This window comes from Ailuropoda melanoleuca, chromosome 3, assembly GCF_002007445.2.
Source record: "Ailuropoda melanoleuca isolate Jingjing chromosome 3, ASM200744v2, whole genome shotgun sequence".
Classification (NCBI taxonomy): Eukaryota; Metazoa; Chordata; class Mammalia; order Carnivora; family Ursidae; genus Ailuropoda; species Ailuropoda melanoleuca.
In genome coordinates this window covers 6830746-6858264 of record NC_048220.1, presented here as the reverse complement: position 1 = coordinate 6858264, position 27519 = coordinate 6830746, and the positions used below count along the sequence as shown (strand labels likewise).

Here is a 27519-nt window from a genome sequence, read left to right as displayed (position 1 = left end):
TGGCACAAGGATAGACATACAGATCAGTAAGAGTTGAGAGGTAAACCCTATGTTTATGAGCAATTGATTTTCAACAAGGGTGCCAAGATAAGTCAATAAGGAAAGAAGATTCTTTTCAACAAGTGGCGTTGGGATAACTGGATATGTACATACAAAGCAACGAAGTTGGACTCCTGCCACACGCCATATACAGACATTGACCCTAAATAGATGGAAACCTAAATGTAAGAGATAAAACTAGAAAATTCTTAGAAAAAAATGTAGCTGTGAGTCTTCATGACCTTTGAATCTTTCTTCCTTAGGATATCTAATGCACAAGCAGCCAGAGATAAAATGGATAAACTGGGCTTTATCAAAATTGAAATGTTTGTGCTTTGAAGGATGTTATGAAGAAAATGGGAAGATGGCTCAGGGAAATTGGGAAAATATTTGCAGGTCTTTTATCTGATAAGGGAGTTGTATCCCAAATATATAAAGAATGCTTCCAACTCGATAATAAAAAGACAACCCAGTTTTTATCTTTTTATTTTTTAAAGACTTTATTTATTTATTTGAGAGACAGAGAACACGAGCTGGGCGGAGGGGCAGAGAAAGAGGGAGAAGCAGACTCCCTACTGAGCAAGGAGCCGGACTCAGGGCTCAGTCCCACGACCATGGGATCATGACCTGGCTCAAGGCAGATGCTTAACTGAGCCACCCAGGTGCCCCAAGACAATGCGATTTTTATTTCTTTTTAATTTTTTTTAAAGATTTTATTTATTTGAGAGCGAGCGAGAGAGAGAAAGCATGAGTCAGAAGGAGAGGGAGAAGCAGACTCCCTGCCGAGCAGGGAGCCCAATGCGAGACTCAATCCCAGGACCCTGAGATCATGACCTGAGCCAAAGGCAGACGCTTAACCGACTGAGCCATCCAGGCACCCCAACAACCCAATTTTTAAAACAAGAAAGTAAAACGTAGAATTAACCTTATGATCCAAAAATTCCGCTGAGTTGTATGCTCAAGAGAAAGCAGATTCACACTAAAACTTGCACACAAATATTCATAGTAGCATTATTCATATTGGCCAAATAGTGGAAATAGCCCATTGTCCATCAACTGATGAACAGATAAACAAAATATGGTAGATCTGTATAATAGAATATTATTCAGCCATAAGAAGAAATGAAACACAGATTTATGGTACAACGTGAATGCATATTGAAAACATTATACTAAGTGAAAGAAGCCAGACACAAAAGGTTACACATTGGTGATCCCATTTATATTAATTGTCCAGAACAGGCAAATCCATGGAGTAAAAAATAGATTAAATGGCTGCCAGGGGTTTGTAGGGAAGACGGGTGGGGAGTGACTGCTGACGGGTATGGGATTTCTTTCTGGTATGATGGAAATTTTCCAGAATTAGAGAGTAGTGATGTTTGCACACGTTTGTGAATATCTTAAAAACCATTGAACTGTACACTTTAGATAGACATACTATATGGTAATGTGAATTATATCTCAGTGAAAAAAAAATTTCCTAAATTCATTACCTTTTTTTTTTTTTTTTGCTTGCCTTTAGAAATGTAAGCCTTGTTTCCTTTCTCTCTCATCTCCTACATCAATCTGTCAGCAATTCCTCTTGGTTATAGATCCAAAGTGTATTTAGTCTTACTTCTTTTTTTTTAAGATTTTATTTATTTGAGAGAGAGAGAGAGAGCAGGGGGAGGGCAAAAGGGGAGCGGGAGGGACAAGCAGACTGCACTGGGTGTGGAGCCTGATGTGGGGCTCAGTCCCAGGACCCGGAGATCAGGACTGGAGCCAAAACCAGGAGTTGGATATTCAACCGACCGAGCCACCCAGCCGCCCCTCGTCTTACTTCTTTTTCTATCTGCCACCACCCCAGTGGTCTGAGACACCATCCTTCCTCATCCGTGTTGCTGTACCAGCTGCCTCCTCGATCCTTCTGCTTCCAGTCCTGCTTTACCTCCTCCCCCACCGCCCACCAACTGATCCTCTGAAAATGGCCAGAAAGAGTTTCTTGAAAAATTACATATATCATGGTATTCTGCTCAAAACGCTTGAGTAAAATCCAGACCCTCTAAGTGACTTTAAAATGCCAATGTGACAGGCCACGTACCTGCCTGCCTACCTTCCTCTCCTATCAAGCTCCCCACCTTTACCGACATCATGTCCCCATGGCTCTCTCTCTGCTTGCACCAACCAAGGTCTTTCCAGCCCTGAGGCTTTTGCACATATGGGCTCTCTGCCTGGGACCCCTTCCCTTACGTTTTTGACAGGGCTGGCTCCCATCTTCCTTAAGCCTCATCCCCTCAATAGAACGTCTATGGCCATTCTGACTGAAAAAACAGTCCTTTAACCCATTATTGCCTTTTCAGTCCTGTTTATTTCTTAAGTAGCACTTATTGCAAGCGGTGTTTTTTTTTTTTATTCATCGTTTACTCTTTTCTTTGTAAATCTGTCTCCCCACCCCCGCTGGGGCCATATTGATGTGGGTCATCATGGTTTCCCTGGTGTCTGGCACCCCACAGGTCATGTCATAAGTGTTTAATACATATTGCTAAATGACTGGAATAATTAGATCTTTTTGTAAAAATCCCCCAGAGACTTAATATTTCTTAATTTAGCATTTTCAGGTATATATTCCTTCTTCCACAAAATGTATTTTATCTTTATTTACTTATTTATTTTTATTATGATATGTTAGTCACCATATAGTATGTATTTTTTTAATTAAATAAGATGGGCCCCCAAATTACCCCCCAAGAGACTTCATTACTGACGCTTTCTCTCTGAAAAAAAATCTGCCTTCATCTCTTGCCATTTTTATTACTGACGGTGAATTTGTTTTTGTTCTCTGTGTAGAATGATAGCTGTTTTGGTACTTCAGGTGGGATGCGTCCTTTTCAGCTTCAAAACTGGAAGCAGAAAGTTAGTCGGACAAAGAAAGCAGAGTTCATACGCACAGCGGAAAAATTAAAAAATCAGTAAGTACAAGAACAGTATCTTCAATTAACATTACTAGCCGTGTGATTGTGGACAGCATGAAGTTAATTCTACTCCACCCTATCCAGTCCCACATTAAGTTACAAAATGCTAGTCACTGGATGAGCGAGAAAGGCAGGGGTATGAAAAAGACAAGTGATGGGGCGCCTGGGTGGCACAGCGGTTAAGCGTCTGCCTTCGGCTCAGGGCGTGATCCCGGCGTTATGGGATCGAGCCCCACATCAGGCTCCTCTGCTATGAGCCTGCTTCTTCCTCTCCCACTCCCCCTGCTTGTGTTCCCTCTCTCGCTGGCTGTCTCTATCTCTGTCGAATAAATAAATAAAATCTTTAAAAAAAAAAAAAAGACAAGTGACGACAGACTATTTAATACAAAGCTTTAAGTAGCATTATTTCAATTTCACATGCTACTTTGAATCAGTGTATTTCAAAGGAAACAAAACAGTTCTTTCTTTAGATCGCTTATGTCAGCACATTTTCATTGACCAATGTAAGCACCTGGTAAATATTTTTTGAGGGAGTCAGTCGTTTGAATGAAGAGTCTGTACCCTCGAGTTATTTTTCTTGAAATGGCCTTTTGGTCTCTCCCCTTTCACATCTGTCCTGCACACCATGACTAGCATAATTGAGAAGTTGGCCATTTATTTTAACTTTTAGCATATGTGTATTTTTTTTTCTTTTAATAGCCAGTGCTATCTGTTGAATGTCCAACATCGTCAGCCGCACCGTGGTGGGATAAGCATGGTGAAGGGTGATCAAAAGTATTAGAACTCATAGCACCCAACCCTACCCTGCAACTAAGAGTTTTATCCAAACACTGCTTTGAATTTGTACAGTATCAATTTGCTAAAACAATCAGGAGAAATGGAGCCTGTTGTAAGGAATGGTCTCTGGACTGGGATTAGGGGTAGTTCTGTTTCGAAGTTCTGCCAACAAAAAAAGTGTACTGTTTGAATTCTGACCCGTTATACCATATTGTATCTTTGGGAGATTAAGTGCTCTCTGCATTGATATGATGCTTACATTTTTAATACTCAGAATTTGGGAAAATGCCATTGTATTTTATTTTTTATTTCTGAAATGCATGACTTTAGGTTGGACTGGACTGGAGGTGAGGGGTCTGGCTTATGTTTGTCTCTAGATAGGTAATCGGCCAAGTGGTTAATGGCCATGTCTGTAGAAACCAGTAGATTACGGTGCTTAGATACTTTCTTTACAGTGTTGGCTTTACAGCTCTGACTAGGCTTTCTTCATCTTATCAATAAGATTTTGGACAAACTCATGGAAAGAATATTAGAAAAATCCATTAATACAATGTCCCTGGCCAACAATTTTCATTGAATACAAAAAAACAAACACAGCTTAGGATATGATTCTGCTTTGTTCTCAGCGCGGGTAATAATACATTCACATGGTTCAAAATTCAACACACATTGAGGGGTGCACAGGGGAAAGCCTCTGTTTCACCCCGGGCCCCAGCCACCCACTTCTCTTCCCTGCAGACAGCCACTATTTTTAGTTTCTTATGTATCCTTCCACAGGATTTTTATATGCTTAGGAGAAAATAAAAATACATATTCCGATTTTTTCCTTTCTTTATATAAATGGGAGCATACAGTACATACTACTCTGCACCTTTTGTTTTGTTTTGCTTTATTTTTAACTGAAGAGTCTATCTTAGATACCAAGGGTTATCGTCAAGTTTCCATCATCTCCAGAGATGCTGAGGTGAAATTATATAATGTAGTGGATTTACTTTAGAATGCTTTAAAGAGAGAGAGAGAGAGAGATTAAAAAAGGAAAAGAGCTAGGTGAACCAAGAGAGGTCAAATTGTCAAATCAGAGTGGTGTGCGGGTACATGGGGGGAGTCCCTGGGTCACTCCCTACTTTTGGGTCTAATGTTTTCATATAAAACCTTTGTTAGAAGAGGAGGGCATCTTGGGAGCTCTTTCCCTGTCAGCACACAGACCACGGTACTGCTCTACTGTGTCCCTGGGCGTGAATGCACCATAATTTATGTAACCTGCCCCCAGTGATGGACATTGAGGTTATATTCAATCTTCGGCCATGACGAATCGCAGTATCTACGTAGGGCCACATCATTTTGTGCACGTCTAAGTGCATCTTCAGGAGAAATTCCTAGAGATAGAAAAGCTCAAAGGCACACGGGTTTGCAGATGTAATAAATATTGCTCAATTGCCCTCCCTAGGTAATTTGCAATTCCACCAATAATGTGTGAGAGGACCTATCTCCCCACAGTTTTGTCAACAGAATAGGTGTTTACACTTGTGATTTTTGCCAGTCTGACAGGCGTACGGTGTTACTCTGGTCTAGTTTTGCTTTGCATCTCTCTCCTTTTATGAGTGAGGTTGACCATCTTTTCCTGTGTTTAGCCATTTGTCTCCACTGGAAATTTTCAATGTCTCTACAGGTGAATATTTCTAATCCAGGAATCACAAAACATAACTTACTTGCTGTCCTAGCGTATCCCATGTGTATGCAGACATTTCTGTCTGATCCTAGAATTCCCCCACCTGGAGCCAGAGTCTGGATGGGCTTCCAGTTCTCAGCACAGGACTCCAGTAGCCACGCTCAGTCCTTAAGAGTTGACGTGTAGACTGAGATGTGTTTGACAGCTCTGTTCTACCCTTTGCCTCCTCTCCCAAACCCACGTACTGCGGTATGATCTTCTCAGCCTTTGAGGCAGCCTAGGGCAGTCCCATCTCTTTACCCCACTGAACTTTACAGATATTAACTTTTTTTTTTTTAATGGATGACAGAGTGGAAAATATCGGGAAACTGTCCCTAAGATAGTTACCCTTCAGGTTGTATGAAGTTAAGTCAATGGCCAGACACCATTCATTAAATACAGGATTCCTGGAGAAGAATTTGTGTTGATTTCTGGAAGCAGAAAATAGATTGCTTCATTCAACCAGAAAATCTTGCTCGTATCTGTTTTGTCTTTACCCCGGGGTTTGAACTAACACTGGAGCTCCTTACTGGTAGGTGGACTAAATCCAGGGAGCAAAAATGACGCAGAAGAAGCCTTGAAGTCCTTGTAGTTGATTTCCCTAAATACACCAAAATGCCCGTCTATGTGGATCGTTTGCGTCTTGAAATTTTTGTTTTATTAGTTGTATTAATAACACATTTCCATAGTACATTTTTACTGCACGAAGGTGTGCGCTCATATAATTTAATCACAACCCTCCTTAGGTCGTAGAGAGCTGCCATTATTCACATTTTAGTGAGGACGAGGTTCACCCCAGGCGAGGTTAAAGGTCTTGGCTCAGTTTTCAAGGCTAACTGTATCTCCTATTGAAAGCAGCCCATCAGCAATGGTGGCCGTTTTCAGGCCACAGTAAGATTGAGTTGGAAACAAGAGCCAGATCACTACTGCATTTCCAAAGCAAGTGCATGACTGCCTTTTCTGAAACTCACATTTTGTAAATTAAACAGCAATTCAAATTACTCGAGTATAGTTGAACTTGACCCTTTTCTAACTACTGTTTTGACTCCTTACTCTTATTAATTCTAATAATTATATTTGGGCTCCTTAGTTGAATTAATCCATCTGTAAGTACTGATTATAATGAGTGTCTTCATATTTTAAACAATTAAACATATATTTAAATCATGTTTATGCCATTTGTTTCTTTTCCTAAAGAGTTATTAACATAGAAAAAGATAAACACAGCCATTTCTACAACCAAAAGAGTGACTTCAGAAGTGAGCACAGTATGCTGGAAGAATTGGAAAATAAATTGATTAACAGCAGGAAATCAGAAAGTAAGTTGAGTTCACGATGAGCTACAAACTGTTGAGTGACATCAAGTTGTAGTTGTTTTGCTCTGTCTTTGTGCATTGACTGTGTTATATTCTCTATCGAAATACTTTCTTGTTGGTAATACGTCTGCCTTTTAGGGATGTGTATCGATTTTTTTCAGGTCGCGATTTGGTTATTCGAACTGGATTGTTCTCTGTGTACATTTCTTTCTATTTAAGAGGAAAAAGAGGGTTTTGGTTTTTGGTTGCCAAACCAGTTAATGCTATTAAAATTTCTTAAAAATGAAAGGAAATCAGTTCCTGGGCTCTCTGGTATTCTAGCTCGTCACCCTGGTATTGTTGACCGAGTGAGTCGACATCAATGGATGCAGAAGCTGTACTTAGTAGTGGTATGAAGTGGGGAAGGCACACAGCTGCTTAAACCTGAGTTCACTTGTCTGTGATAGAAAACCTACCATTTCCGCCTCGGGGGAGCTGTGTGTGCGTCCAGTGAGGAAATATATGAGAAAGCACCGTGAATATGTTTGTGTTTGTCATGAGTATTAATCATTGTTAACAGGGTACTAAATGCTGCCCTTAAGAAAAGGATTCTATAAAAGTATCTTGCTTTGTTGTAGATGTTATATGTTGCAAAATCCTTATGTTGTAATGAAAAAAAAAACTGCTCAGCATTGTATAAAGGAAAAATAATGGTTATCAACTAAGCTTTATGAACTATTAAGACTTATAGAAAAATTACACTGCCTCTGCTCCTTTATAGCCAATTAAAAGAAATTCTTAATGAATGTTTTCTTTCAAAATGTAAGACTGTAGTATTGTAAAAAGTCATCTGTCAGGTAGTGGCGAGAACCATTCTTTGTCTTCTGTTGGGATGATAGCAGGACCTAATATAATTATCAAATGTCCAGTTCTCCTCTCTGATTTATGGAGAAATCTAAACATCCCTAGTTTAATATGTCTTACTTTCTCTCAGTTCTTTTATAGATGACTAAGAGACTGATCTTTTTTTTTTTTAAGATTTTATTTATTTATTTATTTATTTGTCTATCTATTTATTTTAGAGAGAGAGCGAGAGTGTGAGCAGGGGGAAGGGAGGAGGGAGAGAGAATCTCAAGTGGACTCCCCGCTGAGCCAAAAATCAAGAGTCAGACTCTTAACTGACCGAGCCACCCAGGCGCCCCGAGACTGATCTTTCTATCTCGTGGTCATGCCATTACTGGAGTGTCTCCCTTCTGTACATTCATTCCCTTTTGTAAGGCAATTTTATTTCTATCTTTTCTTTTCCCATTGTTGTACAGTTTTGCCTCCCTTTAGTCACACTTTGTGTTTATCTTATCTAGGAGAGGAAGGAATGCACTGTCTCAGTATAAGTTTATAGAAGTTTCTTCTTGCCATATTACAACTTAGGAGTAGTAAATACCTTTTCCTTGCTTCAAATATCATGCCACAATTTTGGCCTGCGTTTGTGTAATACTTAATGGGTGGCCCATACATACTGTCTGTTCCAAATGAATAATTAAGGAATCATTTGCCCTACGGCAGTATCACTTTCTTTGGTCAAACTGTGGCAAAAACAAAATAAGAGAACTGTTTCCTAGTTACTACACTTTGCTAGAGAAGTTGCCCGACCTAGAGTTCCAACAGTGAACGAATGAGACCCTGTAATATACATTGGATATGTTTCTGCTTTTTTGGAACTCTTGAATTTTAATAGGAAGTAGAACAAACCCTGGGGCACCTGGCTGGCTCAGTCGGAAGAACGCTCTTGATCTCAGGGCTGTGAGTTCAAGCCCCACGTTGGGTGTAGAGATTACTTAAATAAATAAATAAATAAATAATTTAAAAAAAATAAAAAGAACAAACCAAAGTCACATATACATATGTGAGGTTTGTTTTGGGTATTAGCACTGGCTCTGGGCTTATAGGTAAACTTAAAAAAAAAAAAAAGATTTTAAGGGACACCTGGGTGGCTCAGTCAGTTAAGCATCTGCCTTCGGCTCAAGTCATGATCCCGGGGTCCTGGGATTGAGTCCCGCATCAGGCTCTCTGCTCAGGGAGGAGTCTGCTTCTGCCTCTGCCTCTGCCTGCTGCTCCCCCTGCTTGTGCATGCTCTCTCTCTCTCTCTCTGACAAATCAATAAATAAAATCTTTTTTAAAAAATGATTGGTTTTAAGGACTTTTGGACAGCTGTTTGGTGCTTCATGCTTGTTTGTGGAAAAGTTGCAAAAAAAGAAGAGGGGGCACATAAAGTACTCAACGATGATAAAGTAATACTATTATATGAATATGTATATATGTATGTATATAAATGTGAATATATGATATTAGCTTAATAATTTAAATAAACATTAAAGTAAGGTTATTACTTTAGAAAGAAAATATGAAGGAAGAGTCCAGTCTTTCTGCTGCTGAAACTGAACATCTGGAAGCGTCTTTGAGACCTTCATCTGGATTCTGTTGTGGGCCGAGCATGTTCCTTCAGGCTCGCGCCTCGGTTGAGCTTGGCAGCCTGTCGCATAGGTACCACTGCCTGGCAGCTGGGCGCCTCTTCAAGGCCATGACCGTGACACCAGCGGGTCTCACCGACCCCCTATGAGGGAGGATGTGGTTAGATGACATTAACTCTCATCAGGAAGTTTGTCGCTATTCATAGACTTAATATTGGGTAGACAGTTTTAATATTCCAACAGTAGAGATCAAATTCTATTTCTATAAATTATAACAAAAAAAAAAACTTTTTTAGAACAAAACGTGATTACATCTGAGCTACTGTTCCATGTATTTAGAACAGTGTCCGATCACTCACTCTCCAAAGAGTTAAAAAATAGAGAGAGAGAGAATGAACATTTCCTTTTCTGGTAAGATTTAACCCATTGTGCCTTTACGTATTGGAGGAAATTGGGAGATGCTTTAGTTAGAGCAAGGGTACTTAACCAGTCGAGGCTGTTTTGGGACAAATAACCATCTTTTGTTCTTTATTTAATTGCTCTTGGCTGTCTTCTACTAAGTGATAGTGATCAGCTTATGTGTAGAGCCCTGAGTTGTAACCACCTTTGTCACAGAGTTATTTAAAAGTACATACTTCTCCTTGTAGGAGCAAAAATCCAGCAACAATTGGCCAAAATACATAACAATGTAAAGAAACTTCAGCACCAGTTAAAAGATGTGAAGCCTACACCCGACTGTGAGTGAATTTAGATTTCGTGTTCTGTCTTCTGTATTAGCATTTGGTATTGCTTGTTAGAAATATTTATATACTCTGCTAATAAGCACTTTTTCTGTTTGGCCTTAATGAAGCTAGGCCAGACTGTATTATTGGTTAGGGATCAGTAAAGATATATTAGCTAATTAACTGTGACAAGTGGTGTTTATGTAGTTGCTTTACCTTTAAAATGCTTATCACGTCCTCACAAATTCTGCAGTTGGTAGAACAGATAATAGTGTCATGGACAGGATGGAAACTGTGATACAGAGGAGTTCACATTCAGCTAACAGAGGAAAAAGACCAATTTCCTGATTCCTAGCCTAGTGCTTTTCCCACCATTTGATTCGGAAATAATCGCCTTTCAAATAATTGCATTTCGAATACATAAGGAAAAGGTTAACAGTATTGGGACAAAGGCTAGCCATTTGGAAAAAAATGAAATGGCGTCCTTACTCCCTGCATACACCAACATCCATTCCTGAAGGATCAAATCACTTATTAGTTATGTGATTTTAGGCAAGTTACTTGACCTCTCTGAGCTTTTATTTCCTTAGCTGTAAAATGGAGATAATCATAGGTCCTACCTCAGGATTCTTGGGGAGATAAAGTGAGACAATGCATATGAAGCACTTGTCCAGTGTTGATAACCCAGGAAGTACTGAAAAATGGTAACTATGACTATCCTAATTGTTATTTATTAAACTAATATGTGAAGCTGTAAAAATCCTAGAAAAAAATATGAGTTCATATTTTTATAAGTGTATTCTAGTTTTTAAGAATGACAATCAGAACCCACAGAGTTAAAGTAGACATAACTGACTACGTCACCAAAAAAACCCCCGAAACCATAAAGTTGACAAATTAGGAAAGTAGCAGCAATACATACGTAACTTAAAAATCTAATGTCCATAACATGAAAAGATTGCTGACAAATTGGAGCAACAAAGGTAAATAACCTAATGGAAAAAATGGGTAAAGATGATCGGGGGCTCGTTTATAGCAAAAGAAATACAAAACACATAGGAAAAAAATGCTCAGGCTCATTAATGATCACAAAAATGTCAGTGAAATCAGTCAGGATCCATTTCGTCACCCAATTTGGAAACGGTTCAAGGTGCACGGGAAGGGGGCGCTCGGGAACCGTAAGTGGGGAGAGCCTCCCTGCAGGACAGCGCGTCAGTGTTGTCCATACTGTAAAGCGCGCATACTTTTTAATTTGGCATTTCAAACTTTTCAGTTATTGTCTAAAAACACTTCAGCATGCAAAATCATGACACAAAAATATTTACCACAGCATTGTATCTACCGAAAGGCTCATCACTTGGAGAATTAACGAAATGACTTAGGGTAGCTGTAGACAATGAAATACCATGAAGCCATGAAAAGAATGGCAGGGGGGACATATGGAAATTGACGTGGGAAGTTAACCACATGTATTTAACCCCATTTTGTTAAATGAAGACTGCTTGTCACAAGGCAGTGTGTGTAGTATAAAACATTTCTGTGGGAAAAATAACGATAGTACGGTTTAATAATACGTGAGCACAGGCGTAAAGCTATCATTGGAAAAAAACTGCAGTCATAAACATTAGCTTTATAAATGCACAACCGTCTTATGCTTTAGGTTAAGAAATGTTTTTAAATTAAGGCAACATTCCATTTTCTCCTGACATTTTATTCTTAGTCCAACTAAAATATGACATAACAGTCTTTCCATGTTCTTTTTGTTCTGTTTTTTTACAGTTGTTGAAAAGCTCAGAGAAATGATGGAAGAAATTGAAAATGCGATTAACACTTTTAAGGAAGAGCAGAGGTTGATGTATGTTTTAAATTCATTTTGATATAAAATTTTGACCTTTATTTTTCATTACCTTTCCACTAGGTTGTACACAAACCATTTTATTTTTCTGTATTTACTATTAGTCTTACACAAGAGCAGTATAACACCTCTCTTGTTTTGGGTTTTAGATTGCTTTCTATGTTTAAAGTGAATTTTCACTTATATTTGGACAAGATAGAAAACCCAAATAAGAATTGGAAAGATGGCTTTTTACCCCCTCTGAGGAAACTCTTTGAAGGCTTAGATTTATAATGTTAATAATTTTAAGTTGAGAAGATGACACAAAAAGGGGAATATTGAAATTTGAGGGGGAAAAAGGCAAGGTCAATATGGATGGTTTGTATCATATTATTCAAAGTTTACCTTTAAAATTTTAGATATGAAGAGCTTATTAAAGAAGAGAAAACCACCAATAATGAGTTGAGTGCCATATCAAGAAAAATTGACACATGGGCTTTGAGTAACCCAGGAGCAGAGACGGCTTTCAGAGCTGTGCCCGGCAAGCTTCCTGCAGACACAGTAATGCCAAGCACTCTTCCAGAAGAAGTGGTAGATTTTGAAAAATTCCTTCAGCAAACAGGAGGGCGGCAAGGGGGCTGGGACGACTGTGACCACCAGAACTTTGTGAAGGTGAGAAACAAACATAAAGGGAAGCCAACGTTTATGGGAGAAGTTCTAGAAAACCTTCCTGGAAGAACGCAGGATGAAGTTCAGCAGCATGAGAAATGGTATCAAAAATTTCTAGCCCTGGAAGAAAGAAAAAAAGAGGTAATAATCATGACAATAGCTATTTTTTGTTGTGTGTTTCTTGTTCCTGTCTTCTGGGTGCTGTGCTTTTAGACTCTTTAACATGGATCATTAATTTGACAACCACTTGTGAAGTGTGTTTATAGTCCCCCCCCACAATGTCCCATAGAAGGGAAACTGAGGCGGTGAGAAGTTAAGTAATTTTATCCAACTAATGGCGCTCCAGTTGAACTTTCTCAGGGCCAAACATTTCTACCCTCAGAAATACAACAGCAGGCCAGAGAGCTTCTGACGGTGGGCACAACCCTCCGTGTCCGCCCGAAATGTGGGAAATCCAGAGCCGCTTGGGCTTTTGGTATAAGTCATCTTACCACCAAGGCCAGATTGTTTTCAACAGAAAATAAAGAGGCAGTAGGGAAAGATTCTTTGGTTCTTAAAAGTTTCTTGGAGTTTTGGAGCTTAAGCTTCCTTGTTTATTTTAAAAGACTCCAGATGTTGGCTACCCTGGAGAAAAGAGTAACTCTACTGGCAACAAATACAGAACAGGTTCCATTTTCACGATAATATTATTCTGGCTTTGGTTGAAATCAGGACTTTCCACCCGTGGCACCGTGGACTCTTTGGGCTGGAGACGTCTTTGCTGTCCTGTACATTGTAGATGGTTAGCAGTGTTTCTGGTGCCAGGAACACCCCCTCCGTTGTGATCATCGGCCATGTCTCCTGACATTGCCCGTTGTCCCCTGGAGAGCAAGAATTGCCCCTGGTTGAGTCCCATGGGTTTAGATAGTCTGAGTCTGAGTCCCTTTTTTGTAGACTTCCGCTGTAATAAACATCAGCTAGCTTGGCTTGATAGCAAAAGTATGACTGTCCAACAGAGGACGTACCCAGGGAGCATTAAAGAAATGTCGATGCCACGTTCAATTTAAAATTTTAGAAAAAATAACTGGGTTCATTTGTTGTATTTTTCCTTTCGAAACAAGTTGAATGTGGGAAAATTGACATTTGGGACTTGAAGAAAAATTTTTAAAATAAGTCATCTTTTTTTTAGAGAGAGAGAGAGGGCGTACATGCATGCTCATGGTGGGGGCAGGGAGAGGAGGAGGGGCTGAGGGAGAGGGAGAGAGAGAATCTTAAGCAGGCTCCACATCCAGCACGGAACCCGTCACGGGGCTCAATCTCATGACCTTGAGACCATGACCTGAGCCGAAATCAAGAGTCAGATGCTTAATCGACTGAGCCACCCAGGTGCCCTGAAACAAGTCATTTTTAAAAACTCAAAATAATGAGCTGTTAAGAATTATTTGGGATTTTTTTTTCCAGGATACTGAAAACACGGGGTCCCTGGACCAGCAAAGTCAGCATCACCTGGGGACTTGTTAGAACTGCCCAGGCCCCAACCCCAGACCTAATCTGAACGCTGGGTGTAGGGAGCAATCTGTGTTTTCACAGGGCTGCTAGGGTATTCCATTACAAGCTCAGCCACCTCTCTAGGGAAGGGGAGCAGGCACAGGGCTTTCTTGTAATAAAGGTGAACCACCTGGATTCTAGCTCACTCTTCTTCTCGGTTTATTTCCTGGTGTTTGACGCCTGATTGAATGTAGGAGTAAGGTGGGTGGGGTGTCAGGTTGAGGAGAAGAGGGAACTTTGGGGGAGAGTATCAGGAATGTAGTGTTAACTCTACTGAGTTTAAGGTGATGAGTGGGAGAGGCGCCTGGCTGGCTCAGTGAGAGGAGCGTGCGACTCCACATCTCAGGGTTGGGAGGTCGAGCCCCATGTTGGGTGTAGAGATTACTTAAAAATAAAATCTTTTTAAAAAAAGATGATGAGGGACGCCTGGGTGGCTCAGTTGGTCAAGGGTCTGCCTTCAACTCAGGTCATGATCCCAGGGTCCTGGGATCAAGCCCCGCATCGGGCTCCCTGCTCAGTGGGAAGCCTGCTTCTGCCTCTGCCTGCTGCCGCTCCCCCTGCTTGTGCTCTCTCTCTCTGACAAATAAATAAATAAAATCTTTAAAAAAAAAGATGATGAGTAGGAAATTTTCCATTTTTATCTCCCACTTCCCTTAACACGTCCTGTGTTTTGCCCAACTGAGGATAATGATTTTCAGACATGCTCTGAACTTTCCGGCCCGAGTACCCTTGCTTGTCTTGTTCTTTCTGGAGCCTCCATTCTTTCTTTTCTCCTCCACTCCCAGCCCATCAAAATCTGCCCAGGTCAGATGCTACTTCTTGCTTGCCCACTCAGACACAGGAAGTCCCCTCAGAATTCAGAGACAGCTCATGTATACCTCTTTTTTTTTTTTCTTTTTGAGAGAGAGAGTGAGTGTGAGGGAGGGGGTGGGGGGAAGGGAGAGGAAGAGAGAATCTCAAGCAGGTTCCACACCCAGCGCTGAGCCCGGGGCTCGATCCCACGACCCTGAGATCATGACTGGAGCCGAAATCAAGAGTCAGACACTTAAGCAACTGAGCCACCCAGACGCCCCTTGTTTATACCTCTTTTATGTATCTGATCTCCCCTGGAGCCCTGCTCTTCAAACTTGGTCCGTGGACTGGACGTTCGTTTGCAAACGGTTGCTGCTTTCCAGTAGGATACATTGCACCAGAATCCAGTACTCAGCAAGCACGCTGTTCAGCTCAGTTCACTTTGTTTTTCCTTAGTAGACTTTCTCATTGAAGGAAGCAGTACGTTGATTTACAGTCTGGCGCGAATTCCTGGTATTTTTGTGGACCTGCTCTTTGAGAGACTCTGTTCTTGATGGCACTTGGTGTTGTTTTAGTTATCACGCTGCCTGGCATACACTTCACACACCGTAGGGATCTATTTCCTCGTGAGAAAAGATGAAGAAACAGTTTCCTGACTCGAGGGGAAAGTAATTCAGGAGATGTATCCTTTATGGCTGCTAGCAGGCTGCTGGAATTTTAAATAATATTTATATACCCATAAATGCAATATAGCAATGTTCCTTTTTTTTTTTTGGTCACACTTGGGAATCCTGGTGTGCCAGGCACTGACTCACCAAATCTTCACAACAGCCCTGCTTGAGAGCTACTACCCGCCGCTTCTACGGATGAGCGACGTGAGGTCAGAGAAGTTTCGTGGCTCATCCAAGTGCACATCTCCTGAATGGCAGAGCCAGGCTTTGGTCCTAAACCGCTGGCTTCAGGCCCCATGCTCTCAAGCAGCCCACTTTCAATTCCTCTTCTGATATATATTTTTTTAAGATTTTATTTATTTATGTGACAGAGAGACAGCCAGTGAGAGAGGGAACATGAGCAGGAGCAGTGGGAGAGGAAGAAGCAGGCTCCCAGCAGAGGAGCCCGATGTGGGACTCGATCCCGGAACGCCGGGATCACGCCCTGAGCCGAAGGCAGACGCTTAACGACTGCGCTACCCAGGCGCCCCCCCCTTCTGATATTTGACCAGAGAAAAGTCACTTAGGAAGTATTCTAAGCCTAGACAGAGGGTTTGAAAGCAGAGTGAGATGATCAGAAGAAAGGGCTCTTCCCCATGAACGCAAATGAAGGGGTAATGGAGAGGAGGCTACTTGATGAGGCCCAGTCCCTGTGATCCTGGGGATTCAGAGAGGAAGACGAAGGCCAAAAGAATAAACCACTACTCGGTGTTTAAAAGATAGATTTTTTTTTTTTTCAAAAAATGAAGTAGAAAAAAAAATTGCATTTGCTTAGGGGAAAAAAAATGCTTTAAAACCTAAGCAGCCAGCATCCTGCAAACAATATTCTTTCTAGAAAGATGGATTTGAGGTTGCCTTTTCAAGTGCTCTTGGTTATTAAAAATGTTTTTCTCTTGCTGTCTTTTTTTGTTTAATCGTTTAGTCTATCCAGAACTGGAAAACCAAAAAGCAGCAAAAGAAGGAGGAAATGTTCAAGTTAAAGGAAAAGGCGGAGAACATCTCTCTGCTCTTTCACAGTAAAATGGAAGAAACTCAAAAGCGAAAAGAGGAGCAAAGAAAGAAGCAGAAACTGGCAGTGGAAGCGTGGAAGAAGCAGAAGAGTCTGGAAAGGTCAGTGAGGTGCACCTCCCAGGTGAAAGAAGAAGAAGAGAAAGAGAAGCAGCAGCAGAAAGAGCGCCGACGCCAGTTTAAACTAAAATTGCTCCTGGAGAGTTATGCCCAGCAGAAGAAAGAGCGGGAAGAACTTCTGAGACTTGAAAAGGAGAAGAGGGAAAAGACGGAAAAGGCAGAAAAGAGGAAAACTGCTGCCGACGAAATCTCCAGGTTTCAAGAACGAGTGAGTGAATAATGGTTCCTGGATACGCCTCCAGGGCCCCACGTAGAGGTGGGACCTCCAGACTGAGGTCAGCAAAAAGGGGCTCACACCTGGCATTCAAATGGTCAAAACTAAGTCCTGATTTCTAGTAGAGGATAGTCTCCAGGGAGAGACAGACGTGAGACCGCGCGGAAGTGGGGTGATGGAGGTGGTGGGCTGGGGACTCCATGAGGTAGGCAGCGAGGAAAGCATTCCAGAGCTGCAGGTGTCAGACAGAAGGTGATGCTGGCGGGGAGCCTTGAAGGAGAAGAAGGGGGGGCATCCTTTCTGGCAGAGGGAACAGCATGAATGGCAGCTCACAGGAGGGTCGCAGTGTGGTTTGGGGGGAAACCTGGAAGAATGGCAGCAGTCTCAGGGCACCAAACAGGAGATGGGAAGCAGCAGGGGACGAGGCTGGAAAGGTAGCCACGGGCCAGGCCACGCAGGTCCTGTCTTCTCTGCCAGACGGGCTGGCCCTGTCCCCCTGGTGATTTGCTTACTTGTTCACTGTCCATCTCCCCATCATCATGAAAGTTCCATGAGAGCACAGGTTTTGTCCTTTTTGTTCATCCTTGTACCCTAGGGTCTGGTACAGTGTAGAAATTCAGTATATACTTAAGGGAATCAAAGTTACTGCTGAGAGCTAGGGGATAATAGTGGAGTTAAAAACAACACATACAAGAAAAATGCTAATCGAAGAAAGCGTTTACGATTTTACTATTAAAGTGTAATACAGTCCAATAAGTATTTAAAAAGATAAGGAAGATTCTTTCTTTTCCTTTCTTTTCTTTTTTTTTTTTTTAAGATTTTATTTATTTATTTGACAGAGAGAGAGACAGCCAGCGAGAGAGGGAACACAAGCAGGGGGAGTGGGAGAGGAAGAAGCAGGCTCTTAGCGAAGCATGGAGCCCGATGTGGGGCTTGATCCCAGGACCCCGGGATCAGGCCCTGAGCCAAAGGCAGATGCTTAACGACTGAGCCACCCAGGTGCCCCAGGAAGATTCTTTCTTTATTTTTTCAAGATTTATTTATTAGAGAGAGAGGGGGTGGGGGCATGTGCATGTGTGCAAAGTGGGGGAGGGGCAGGCAGAGGGAGAAAGAATCTCCAGCAGACTCCCTGCTAAGCGTGGAGCCCAACGCAGAGCTCAGTCTCATGACCCTGAGATCATGACCTGAAACCAGGAGTCAGGTGCTTAGCCAACTCCACCACCCAGACATCCCAGGAAGGATACTTTAAAATGAAAAAGGGTTCAAATGAAATATAACTGAGGGCACCTGGGTGGCTCAGTCAGTTAAGCGTCTGCCTTTGACTCGGGTCATGATCTCAGGGTCCCGGGATCAAGCCCCATGTCAGGCTCTCTGCTCAGAGGGGAGCCTGCTTCTCCCTCTGCCTGCTGCTCCCCCTGCTTGTATTCTCTATCTCTGTCAAATTAATAAATAAAATCTTTTTTAAAAATGAGATATGACTGTTATGAAATAATGCTTATGAATTGCTATATGCATCAAAAGACATAGCCGCAACTGTCATAAAGCAAAAAATAAGGGCAATACAAAGAAAAATAATAGATAAAAACACATTAATGGAATTTCCCTTTGTCCATATGTAAAAATCTTCCTAAATAACAAAATATCCCATGCATTCTCCCCACTGCCCACCACCTAAAAAAAGGCAGCAGGCTGCACAATAAAAAACCAAGAAAAAAAAAAGAAATCCTGTAAAACAGAAAATATGTGAGAGATCTAAAACCAGATATATCTGTATCAATAAGTGAAAATGGATTTAGCTCAACTATTAAAAGGGGTTTTAGCTTGAACTATAAATAAAACAAGAGATAGCTAAAGAAAGTGATTTTCAGAAAGGATGTGCGTGTGTTATATTTATATTCAGGATAAATACAGCTCTTAGCCTTTGTTGGAAAAGGTTAATATTGAAGTATTGATATTTAGGGTAATTTAATTTTACTTGCAAGCAACTGACCTTTGAAATAAATTCTAATGAATTTTATTTTCTTAACGTTACCCTGCTTTTGTTGGTGTATTTTTTTAGGATTTACATAAACTCGAACTGAAAATTCTAGATCGACAGTTAAAGGAAGATGAAAAGGCAGAAAAACAAAGAAAACTGGCAAAATTAAAAGAAAAGGTGCTGTGTGCTGAGATTTATTTTTATTGTTACTATCCCAACTCCTGATTTGTATGGGGACAAGCATAAAAACCATTTTCTTTATATCCAGAACTCTATTTCTATATTACTTCCTCTAGATTTCGTCCTTGGGTATTTACATATTACAAAGCACAGCTTAGCACAACTTCAGCAACTGTTGTTGGAATTCTGCCATTTCACATTCTAAGCACCTTATTTTCTTTTACCCTGAATTAATTTTCTCTTCCTACTCTTCATTCTGTTTTTCATTTTTTCTCTGTATGCCTCTGTTTTAGACCTATGGCAGCTGGGAGCATTGCTTAATCTCCCTGGTAGTACACAGAACTACAGAGCTTGGTGACTCATGGGAACGAAGGACTTCTAGTGGTTATTTATCCTACATTTATTGTCTGGCTATACCACTATCATACTTGGCTGCATTACATTTCCCTCAGAATAGAAACAAAAAATAGAACAACAGTGGAAACAGAATAAAATAATTGAACTAGAAAAAGGGAACTAAATTAACAGTTTACTAATAGATTGATGGAGTCCAGGGGCGCCTGGGTGGCTTAGTCAGGTAAGTGTCTGCCTTCAACTCAGGTCACAATCCCAGGACCCTGGGCTGGAGCCCCGTGTCGGACTCCCAGCTCAGTGGGGAGCCTGCTTCTCCCTCTCCCTCTGCCTTCCTGCCACTCTGCTACTTGTGCTCTCTCTCTCCTCTCAAATAAATAAATAAAATCTAAAAAAAAAAAAAATTGATGGAGTCCGGATCTTATGTTAGCTCTGGAACACAATCAGAAGTTTGCTGAAAAGGTTATTAACAGTTTTATTTCTGTTCAGCTAATTTCAAGGATGTTTCTTATAACTGCTTGCTGTTGTTACTGAAGATCTCACTCACTAGTCCAAACTTAATAGTTCGTATAAATTAACTGGCACTCATTTTCTTTCTGATTACAGGTTGAAAACAACGTTAGTAGAGATCCCTCTAGGCTTTACAGAGCTACGAAAGGTTGGGAGGAACGGACCAAAAAGACGGGACCCACAGGCTCTGGGCCACTTCTGCATATCCCACACAGGTAAAAAGGAGTTAGAGTGCGTGTCCACTTTATAATAATTTTTTTAAAAAGATTTTATTTATTTATTTGACAGAGAGACAGCCAGCGAGATAGGGAACACAAGCAGGGGGAGTGGGAGAGGAAGAAGCAGGCTCCCAGCAGAGCAGGGATCCCGATGCGGGACTCGATCCCAGGACCCCGGGATCACGTCCTGACTTGAAGGCAGACAGCTTAACGACTGAGCCACGTAGGCGTCCCACTTTATAATAATTTAATAACTACATGTTTATATTTTATACAATTTATATATGCTATGTTTTACACTGAAAAGTTGATAAAAGTTGCTAAATAATGTTGTCATATGGGTGTTCTATCATGCCTATACGTTGAAAACTTGAGCTACTGATGCTTCTTACCTAATTAACACAGAGTGGCATTTTACATGGGGGTTAGATTCTGTCATGCATACGTTGACAAGCTTCTGTGGCCAAAATCACCCCTGGAAAGCCTTTTACTTTATCTCGGAGGCATATTATATTATCTCTCAGTGAGTCCACCATAGAATTTAATTAATTAGGATTGTTTTAAAATTCCCTTTGTATTTATAATTGCCCTCCTTCTTCTCCGTAGGGCTATTCCAACCTGGAGACAAGGACTTGACAAAAGAATATGAGATAATGAAGCTGGTATTCAAGTTGAGAATGTCAGCATATTCATACCAGGAGAGAGTCCCTAACCATGTTCTTTAAATAGTACTAGCCCCAGTCAGATTGATAACTGTGTTGTATGTAAATTGACAGGTACCGAGTTTCATGCGGCATTGTTGTAGTTCTGTTTATGCTTAGAGGGTATTTCAATGTGTATGTTGGCCTATTATGGATGTAAACGTTTTCCGATTAAGTGTATGTTACAAACATGATTTCATTTAAATACTCAGAACATTTCAAAGATATTTTGTTTTTGTCATGGCATAGCAAAATGGGACAATCATAGAGGAACATTTTTTTTTTAAACAAAAATTTTGTAACATTTATAACTTGGAGGTGAATTAGCTCAAGTAACAAAAATGTAAACGTTTTCCTTTTTTGGGGGAAATAAGTTAGTACTTTTCTAAGTTTAACACATTGGTCGTTTGTCAGTTGCTACATTTTTGTGTAATAAATATTTTGTATTTGTTGGAAGCATGCTTTGTTTCATATAGAAAATATTTATTTTAAAAATATGCTTCACCTCTGTATATCCCATTATTTGTATTATCGATATCTTTTTGGTTTCCTTTAGCTATTCCAAGTTTCCCTTTAGCCTTTCTGGATGTCACACATTTATAAAACCTTGTGTCTTTCACATCCTGGCTGGTGCAGTTTTCTTTACTGCTTCTGTGTGGCTCAAAATATTTGGTCAAAAGAATTAACTTTAAAATTTCCAAACTTTTATACATGAAAACACCATTGAACTTAATCTGACTCAACTTTTCATATTATAAAATCTCAGTTCCTAACTTTCATCAGTTCCCGTCTTATAGGAAAGGTACCATATATGTAATAAATATAGGAAACTCATTTCTTTTAACTTTTATCTTAGAATATCTTTAATTATAACTTGATACATCTAGGTCAAATGACTCAGAAATGTACTATTAGTAGTAACTTTTACTTATTTCACAGTTAATCATCAAAGTAGATGGCTTCCAAATTTTGGAAACCGAATTCTGATTACACAACTATGGGTGCAAAATGAGAGAAATCACATAAAGCATCCTTAATCAGGAATGCCTGTTTTATTTGTAGTCCTTGTTCTCTATTATTTTTTTAAACGATTGGAGGCAGTTTAGAAATAAAATACTGAATTGGACAACAGATTTTTAAAACAGAATGAAACTACTACAAGATACACAAAAGAAGGTTTCTTACATATGGCGTTTGAACATGTTGCTTTTTCTTGCACGCAAAGGCACCTTTCCATTTCCTGCATCTAAGGGGAGTATACCGGGTAGGGTGATTTTATGGCTTTTTGTCTGTTTTTTTGTTTGTTTCTTAATAAAAGTATGGAATTTTCTTGACAAAACCAGTCCTTCTAACTGAATCTAAAATAAATGAGGGGTTTACTATATGGGTCCTCTCTATAAAAGGTACAGAATAAGCATAATTAATAGTATCTTCAGTTATAGGCTCATAGAAGAGATAAATAAACATTTCTTATACTGGTTTAAAAAGGATGTAAGAAATTTAGAAAAAACCCTAAAGGGTAAATGTTAATAAAGCACCCATACTTCCATCACTCCACGTAACTTTTTCCAAAAATATACCTGCATATTTTAAAATAGCTACAGTCATAGAGTACATCTTATTTACTATACTTAATTACTTTACATTATACATTCCTATGTTTCTATAGAATTCAAACTATTGTTTAATGGCTAAATAGTGTTCAATTATACAGATGTTTTATCGTTCCTATACTTAGAAAACTTGAGCTCTTCTTACCCAATAACATAGAGTGGCATTTTACATAGAGGTTGGATTCTGTCGTGCATATGCCAACAATCCTGTGTGGTCAAAATCACCCATGAAAACCCTTTTACGTACCTTGGAGGCATATTATATTATCTCTCAGTGAGTCCACTGTAGAATTTGTCTCAGATTGGTGGTTCTGGAGCTGAGAATCAGATGAAACATTTGGGTTCCCTTCAGTGGCCCAGTTGAATAGGATTCTCTCGCATACATAGCATGTATAGACTGCAATGTTCATCCTGGTAAATTAAATGTGTGTGGTATGACCCCACTTTGAACATGCTCAGACATTTGGTGGTGCATGTTTGTAAGCGAGAGAGAAAGATTTTAACTATGATAACAGTGAAAACTCCTCTAGACTGGGCATACCTGAAAAGCAAGGAGTGTGGCCTCCCTGTTTGTAAGGAAGCCCCAAGGACAGCCCTCCGCCCATATCCAGCCCTTTGGTAATGCAGTATTTGTTAAAGACATAGAGGAATACCTGTGAATAAGTAGTTCCTACTACCTAAAATTAGGTGCTTTGGGTTATTAAATAGGTAGAAGATAACTCCAGCCCACACGGTATGTATTTTAAGTAGATTTTTCTAAGAAAGCTAACAATTAAAATTACACTCAAACAGCTTAGCTGACTGTAGAGAACCCAGGTTTGAGCCTGATCTTTTGGTGGATTTTTTTCCCCAAAGACTGCCTCGTGAACTTTTAAAGGGAATAATATATGGCTGAAGCAAATTAAGTTCCTCTTTAAAAAAAAAAATAAAGCTAGAAGCATGTTATTTCATTTTTTAGTATACGGGTAGTTGGAGAACATTTGAGCTGGTTTGCTATGGCAGATTGATGCAACATTGATAGATGAACACAGACTCAAGCATTAAGAGTACAATCTTGCAAAAGAAAATGATGCAGTCACACATGTGAATATGTGTATAGTGTGTGTGTGTGTGTGTGTGTATATATATATTAAGTGATTTTTGGTATCCTAGAGAGGACTAGGAACGTCTCTGAATTTAGGAAACGTCAATAATTATTTAATGAACATTTATCTCCACAGCTTGATGTGAAGGTCCAGCCTCCCCATCCATTCAGTTAAAACTGGGGCCTTCCAAAAAGGATTTATTCTGATCCATCCATTTTCATATATACCATCGTTTGGGGCCGTGATTGTCTCAAAGCGAACTAGAAGCTTTTGACCTTGCACTTCCTTTCAAATATCAGAGGAGGATAAAAGTTCTGCAGGGATTTGTGGGCTCAGTTTTACAAGGCTTGAGAGGGGTCTCCAAGCCTGTGAGGCTCAGAATAGAAAAGGTGGGGTCTAGAGAGAAATCCGAGGCATAAAGCGCTGCATAAGACTGTTCACAGCGAGGGGTTTCCAGCACGGACCCACCGGCCCATCCCCGCGCACCAGCCCCGGGTCGCCCCTCGGGGTTCCTTCTCGCCGCGCGCCAACTGCTTCCGGGTCGCGGCGGACGTCGCTTCCGTAGCAGCATGGCGGCCACGGAGGATGAGCGGCCGGCGGGGAGCGGCGAGGGAGAGCGCCTGGATTTCCTGCGAGACCGGCACGTGCGGTTCTTCCAGCGCTGCCTCCAGGTCTTGCCCGAGCGTTATTCTTCGCTCGAGACCAGCAGGTAACTGGTGGCCACGGGCAACGGGGTGGGCACCGGCAGTGCCGGGTGTCTCTCCTCTCGGGCGGGTCTGCAGTCACCCTCACTCCCCCGAGCTATGGCGGGAGGATTGGGGCAGCAGTAAGTCGAGGGCTTGCGGAACCTCCAGTTTCTGCCTTTATCATTTGCCAACCATTTTTCCTGTCAACTCTGAGCTTCCTTTTTATTCCCATTACGAGGCTGTGAATCACTTGGCCTCATTCCTTCCGAGTATAGAAGGAGAAAGACAAATCATTTTGTCTTCGTATTTTAGGTGAATAGCCTCTCCTGTGCTACTCTTTCCTCCAAAACGTTATTAACTCTGAATTGAATATCTGTATGCTGTTTGATGTATAGGAGCGGCGCAGAGCCTGTAAGGTTTGAGTAGAAATTAACTTTCCAGGAATTGTAAATGTAAGGGTAGGAGAAGGTTGGCGGAAGAGGTGCAGTGTTCCGTGAAGCAGCCTGTTAAAAGTGTATTTGCTGTAGCCTTGTGAGCTGGAGTTGGCTGAGGAGTGTGATTTGGCTGCGGCTAAAAAACTGTGAATTAGTCATTCAGAGTAAAAGTCTCGGGATGAGAAAAAGAAGGAGGCGGTCCTTGCTCTGCAGTGCTGTGTTTTGAAGTGAGATTCCAACGCTGCATGGGACTGGATAAGAAGAGAGCCGATTGGTTTTGCTCTAATCTCTCCGTATTTTTTGAACTCTGATTCTCTGGCGTATTTTGAACATTGCATGGCTGGGTCACATTTGTAAGTTTTATAGATTACTTCTGCCGAGTGCTCTAGAAATTTGGTATAATAGGTGCTGGAGTACGGCTGAACAAGACAAGTGGTTTCAGTAGAGTTCTGTGCCCCAGAGGGTTAATGTGTGTTGTTAGTGTGTTAGCGAAGGGTTAGTGGGAGCATGTAGGAAGGGCAGATACCTAATCCACATTTCTTTAGAGAGGCCTTCCCAAAAAAGATGCACACCTTCCAGTCACCCACCTGAAATTATATATTTATTGGTTTATTTGTTTAATATTTTTTTTCCAGGCGGGATTGTAAACTTCACGAAAGATCTTTCTCTAGTTTACCTGTATGATACTAGAGCTGCCCTGTCTGATGTAGTAGTCACTAGCTACATTTGGCTGTTTAAATTTGGATTAATTAAAATTAAAACATTAAAAATTCAGTTCTGTTTGCAGTAGCCACTGCATATCAAGTGCTCAGTCACCACATTGGGCAGTAGCTTTTGTTGCTATTTCAACATTTCCATCGTCCCGGAAAGTCTTTTGGGCAGTACTGCACTAAGACCTTGAACAGTATCTGGCATGTAAGAGGCACGAAGTAAATATTTGTTGAATAATGTGAGCTGAGCCCTGAATAATGAACACATTCTTGCAAAAGAAAGAGTGAAGCATTATTTATATTCCTTTCTCTATCCACAGGTGTTGATTGACTGGCAGAGCACATCCCTAAACCTAAATTAAGATTTCCAAAACTCACTCCATTGATTGGAATGATACGCGATGAAACAAATGATGTTACTAGATCACACATTTTATGGGGATTAATTTTATGTGAATTCAAAGCATTTGGATAAAAAAAATCTTCCATCTTATGGTGCTTGTTAAACAGTTGAACTTTGCTAGTAGCTATCATTTTAGGTCTGTGCCTAAATTCAAAATGCCAGTGTTTGATTGCTCTACTTAAAATTCCAGCATGGACAAAACCATATATACTAATGCATGTTGGTAAACTGTGTAATGGTGCTCATAGCATAAGTAAAACTGCAAAAATTGTCTGATTGAACAACTAATTTAATAATTTCAATATAATCTTAGAATCTACACCAGGCATTATGTATTAGATGATAGTGTATAATGCCATGGTGCATTAGTTAAGAAATATTAATTATATCCTTTTTATGCCTAACGTTTATCACTTGAGTAGAATATTTTTTACTTCCTGTTTTCTTATGGCACACTTAACCACATTTAAGCTAATGTACACATAGCAGTTTTTGTAGTGATTTTTTTTCTCTATCCTGATTCAGTCTTTCCTTAGTTTAGCATTAAGTACTTGTGGTGTATGTGATTTATAATTGTATGCTTATGAAGGAGCTTGGAGTTTAGTTTTCAGATAAAACAATGTGTTTGCTAAGTCACAGATCTTAACTTGGTATTGCTATTTAATTCCATAGACATGCATTGAATGCCTACTGTTTGGGTACAGGGATGCAGTGCAACCCGGTGATTTTTGGTGTGCCTTCTTACGGATAGAGGTGACAAAGGTGACTCTAAGGAAGGCTGATAACGGACTAGACATTTAGACACTTATTTTCTGACCCACTATTTTGGCAAAATTACTTCATTTCCCTGTTGCTTTTAGTCTGACAAATAGGACTAAATAATTTTTATTTTTCTAATAACAATGGCTTTATGAAAATAAAGTATTTGTTGTTTCACCTGTGGCTTTTTCCATATTAACTTCTGAAAGGCAGTAGTTACATGTGAATATTAAACCTTGGAGTGTGAGCTTTGTGCATTAACAGGTTGCTTTTTTGTGAGTGGCTTAGAGAGTTTTTTGGTCATAAGTTGTCATTGCCATTTGTATTTGGGTAATGGAAGTTAAAGGAGGTTTTTTAATCGAAGAACAAAATACTGACCATTTTCTATGTATGTTATTTTTACAGATCCAGCTGCTCTCAAAGAAGGGTTTAGATTTTTGGTTTTTATTTTACAGGACATCACAGTCTGCTTAGTCTTTTTGTTCACGTGTCCTTCCGTATTCCCCTGTGTAGCCTGTTTTCTAACTGCTCAGCTGACTACCATCTAGCAACTACTCTGCTTTTTCATTCGCTCCCTCATCTGAAATACATTGCAGTTTCGGCGGTATGTTTCTCAGAGCGTGATGTGGGGGCGGGAGGCTCTAAATCAGTGACCTCATCACATGCTTGTAAGAGTGCAAGTACTCGGGCCCCTCCCCGGTTCTGCATCAGCGCTGTGCAGGCCTGCCAGTGTGCGTTGTGACAGGCATCCCAGATGGTGTTCATGCACACTGAAGTTTGAGACTGTTTGCCTGCTCGGAGATAGATGTACAAACAGGTCCGTGAAAGTGCCTCCCAACTCTGATGTGCCCGTAAATCACCTGGGGATCCTGTTAAAATGCGGATTCTGATTGCATAGGTCTGGGAGGGGTCTAAGGTCCTGCAGGTCTAGCAGGTTCTCAGGTGATGCTGATATTGCCGATCCCCTGACCACACTTGAATTTGTTTGCACTATGATTGTGGTATTCACAGGATATTCTGGAAACACCTAAGTTCAACCTGAAGAGAGAGACATGTC

The 27519-nt window shown here is 40.6% G+C and overlaps 2 protein-coding genes across 9 annotated transcripts in view; both read left to right on the top strand.

The window, feature by feature from the left end:
- CCDC112 (coiled-coil domain containing 112) overlaps nucleotides 1-22111 on the top strand; it is a 29350-nt gene extending 7239 nt beyond the window's left edge. For 2 of the 5 annotated variants that reach the window (XM_011227581.3, XM_034655887.1), the window contains exons 2-10: nucleotides 2866-2987; nucleotides 6673-6794; nucleotides 9886-9975; nucleotides 11740-11815; nucleotides 12214-12604; nucleotides 16415-16828; nucleotides 18894-18989; nucleotides 19950-20068; nucleotides 20678-22111. In XM_011227581.3, coding sequence (XP_011225883.3) covers nucleotides 2866-2987; nucleotides 6673-6794; nucleotides 9886-9975; nucleotides 11740-11815; nucleotides 12214-12604; nucleotides 16415-16828; nucleotides 18894-18989; nucleotides 19950-20068; nucleotides 20678-20720 — 1473 coding nt within the window. In that variant the 3' untranslated portion in view covers nucleotides 20721-22111. Of the gene's footprint in view, nucleotides 1-2865; nucleotides 2988-6672; nucleotides 6795-9885; nucleotides 9976-11739; nucleotides 11816-12213; nucleotides 12605-16414; nucleotides 16896-18893; nucleotides 18990-19949; nucleotides 20069-20677 lie in introns of those variants that run through there. The other 3 variants (XR_004623955.1, XM_034655886.1, XM_034655888.1) reach the window with 3 other exon arrangements.
- Nucleotides 22112-24020: 1909 nt separating this feature from the next.
- The window catches only part of PGGT1B (protein geranylgeranyltransferase type I subunit beta), a 53869-nt gene continuing 50370 nt past the window's right edge, over nucleotides 24021-27519 (top strand). Inside the window, exon 1 of one of the 4 annotated variants that reach the window (XM_034655883.1) lies at nucleotides 24021-24179. In XM_034655883.1, the coding sequence (XP_034511774.1) occupies nucleotides 24040-24179 (140 nt within the window). In that variant the 5' untranslated portion in view covers nucleotides 24021-24039. The remainder of the gene's footprint in view (nucleotides 24180-27519) is intronic. The other 3 variants (XM_034655882.1, XM_034655884.1, XM_034655885.1) reach the window with 3 other exon arrangements.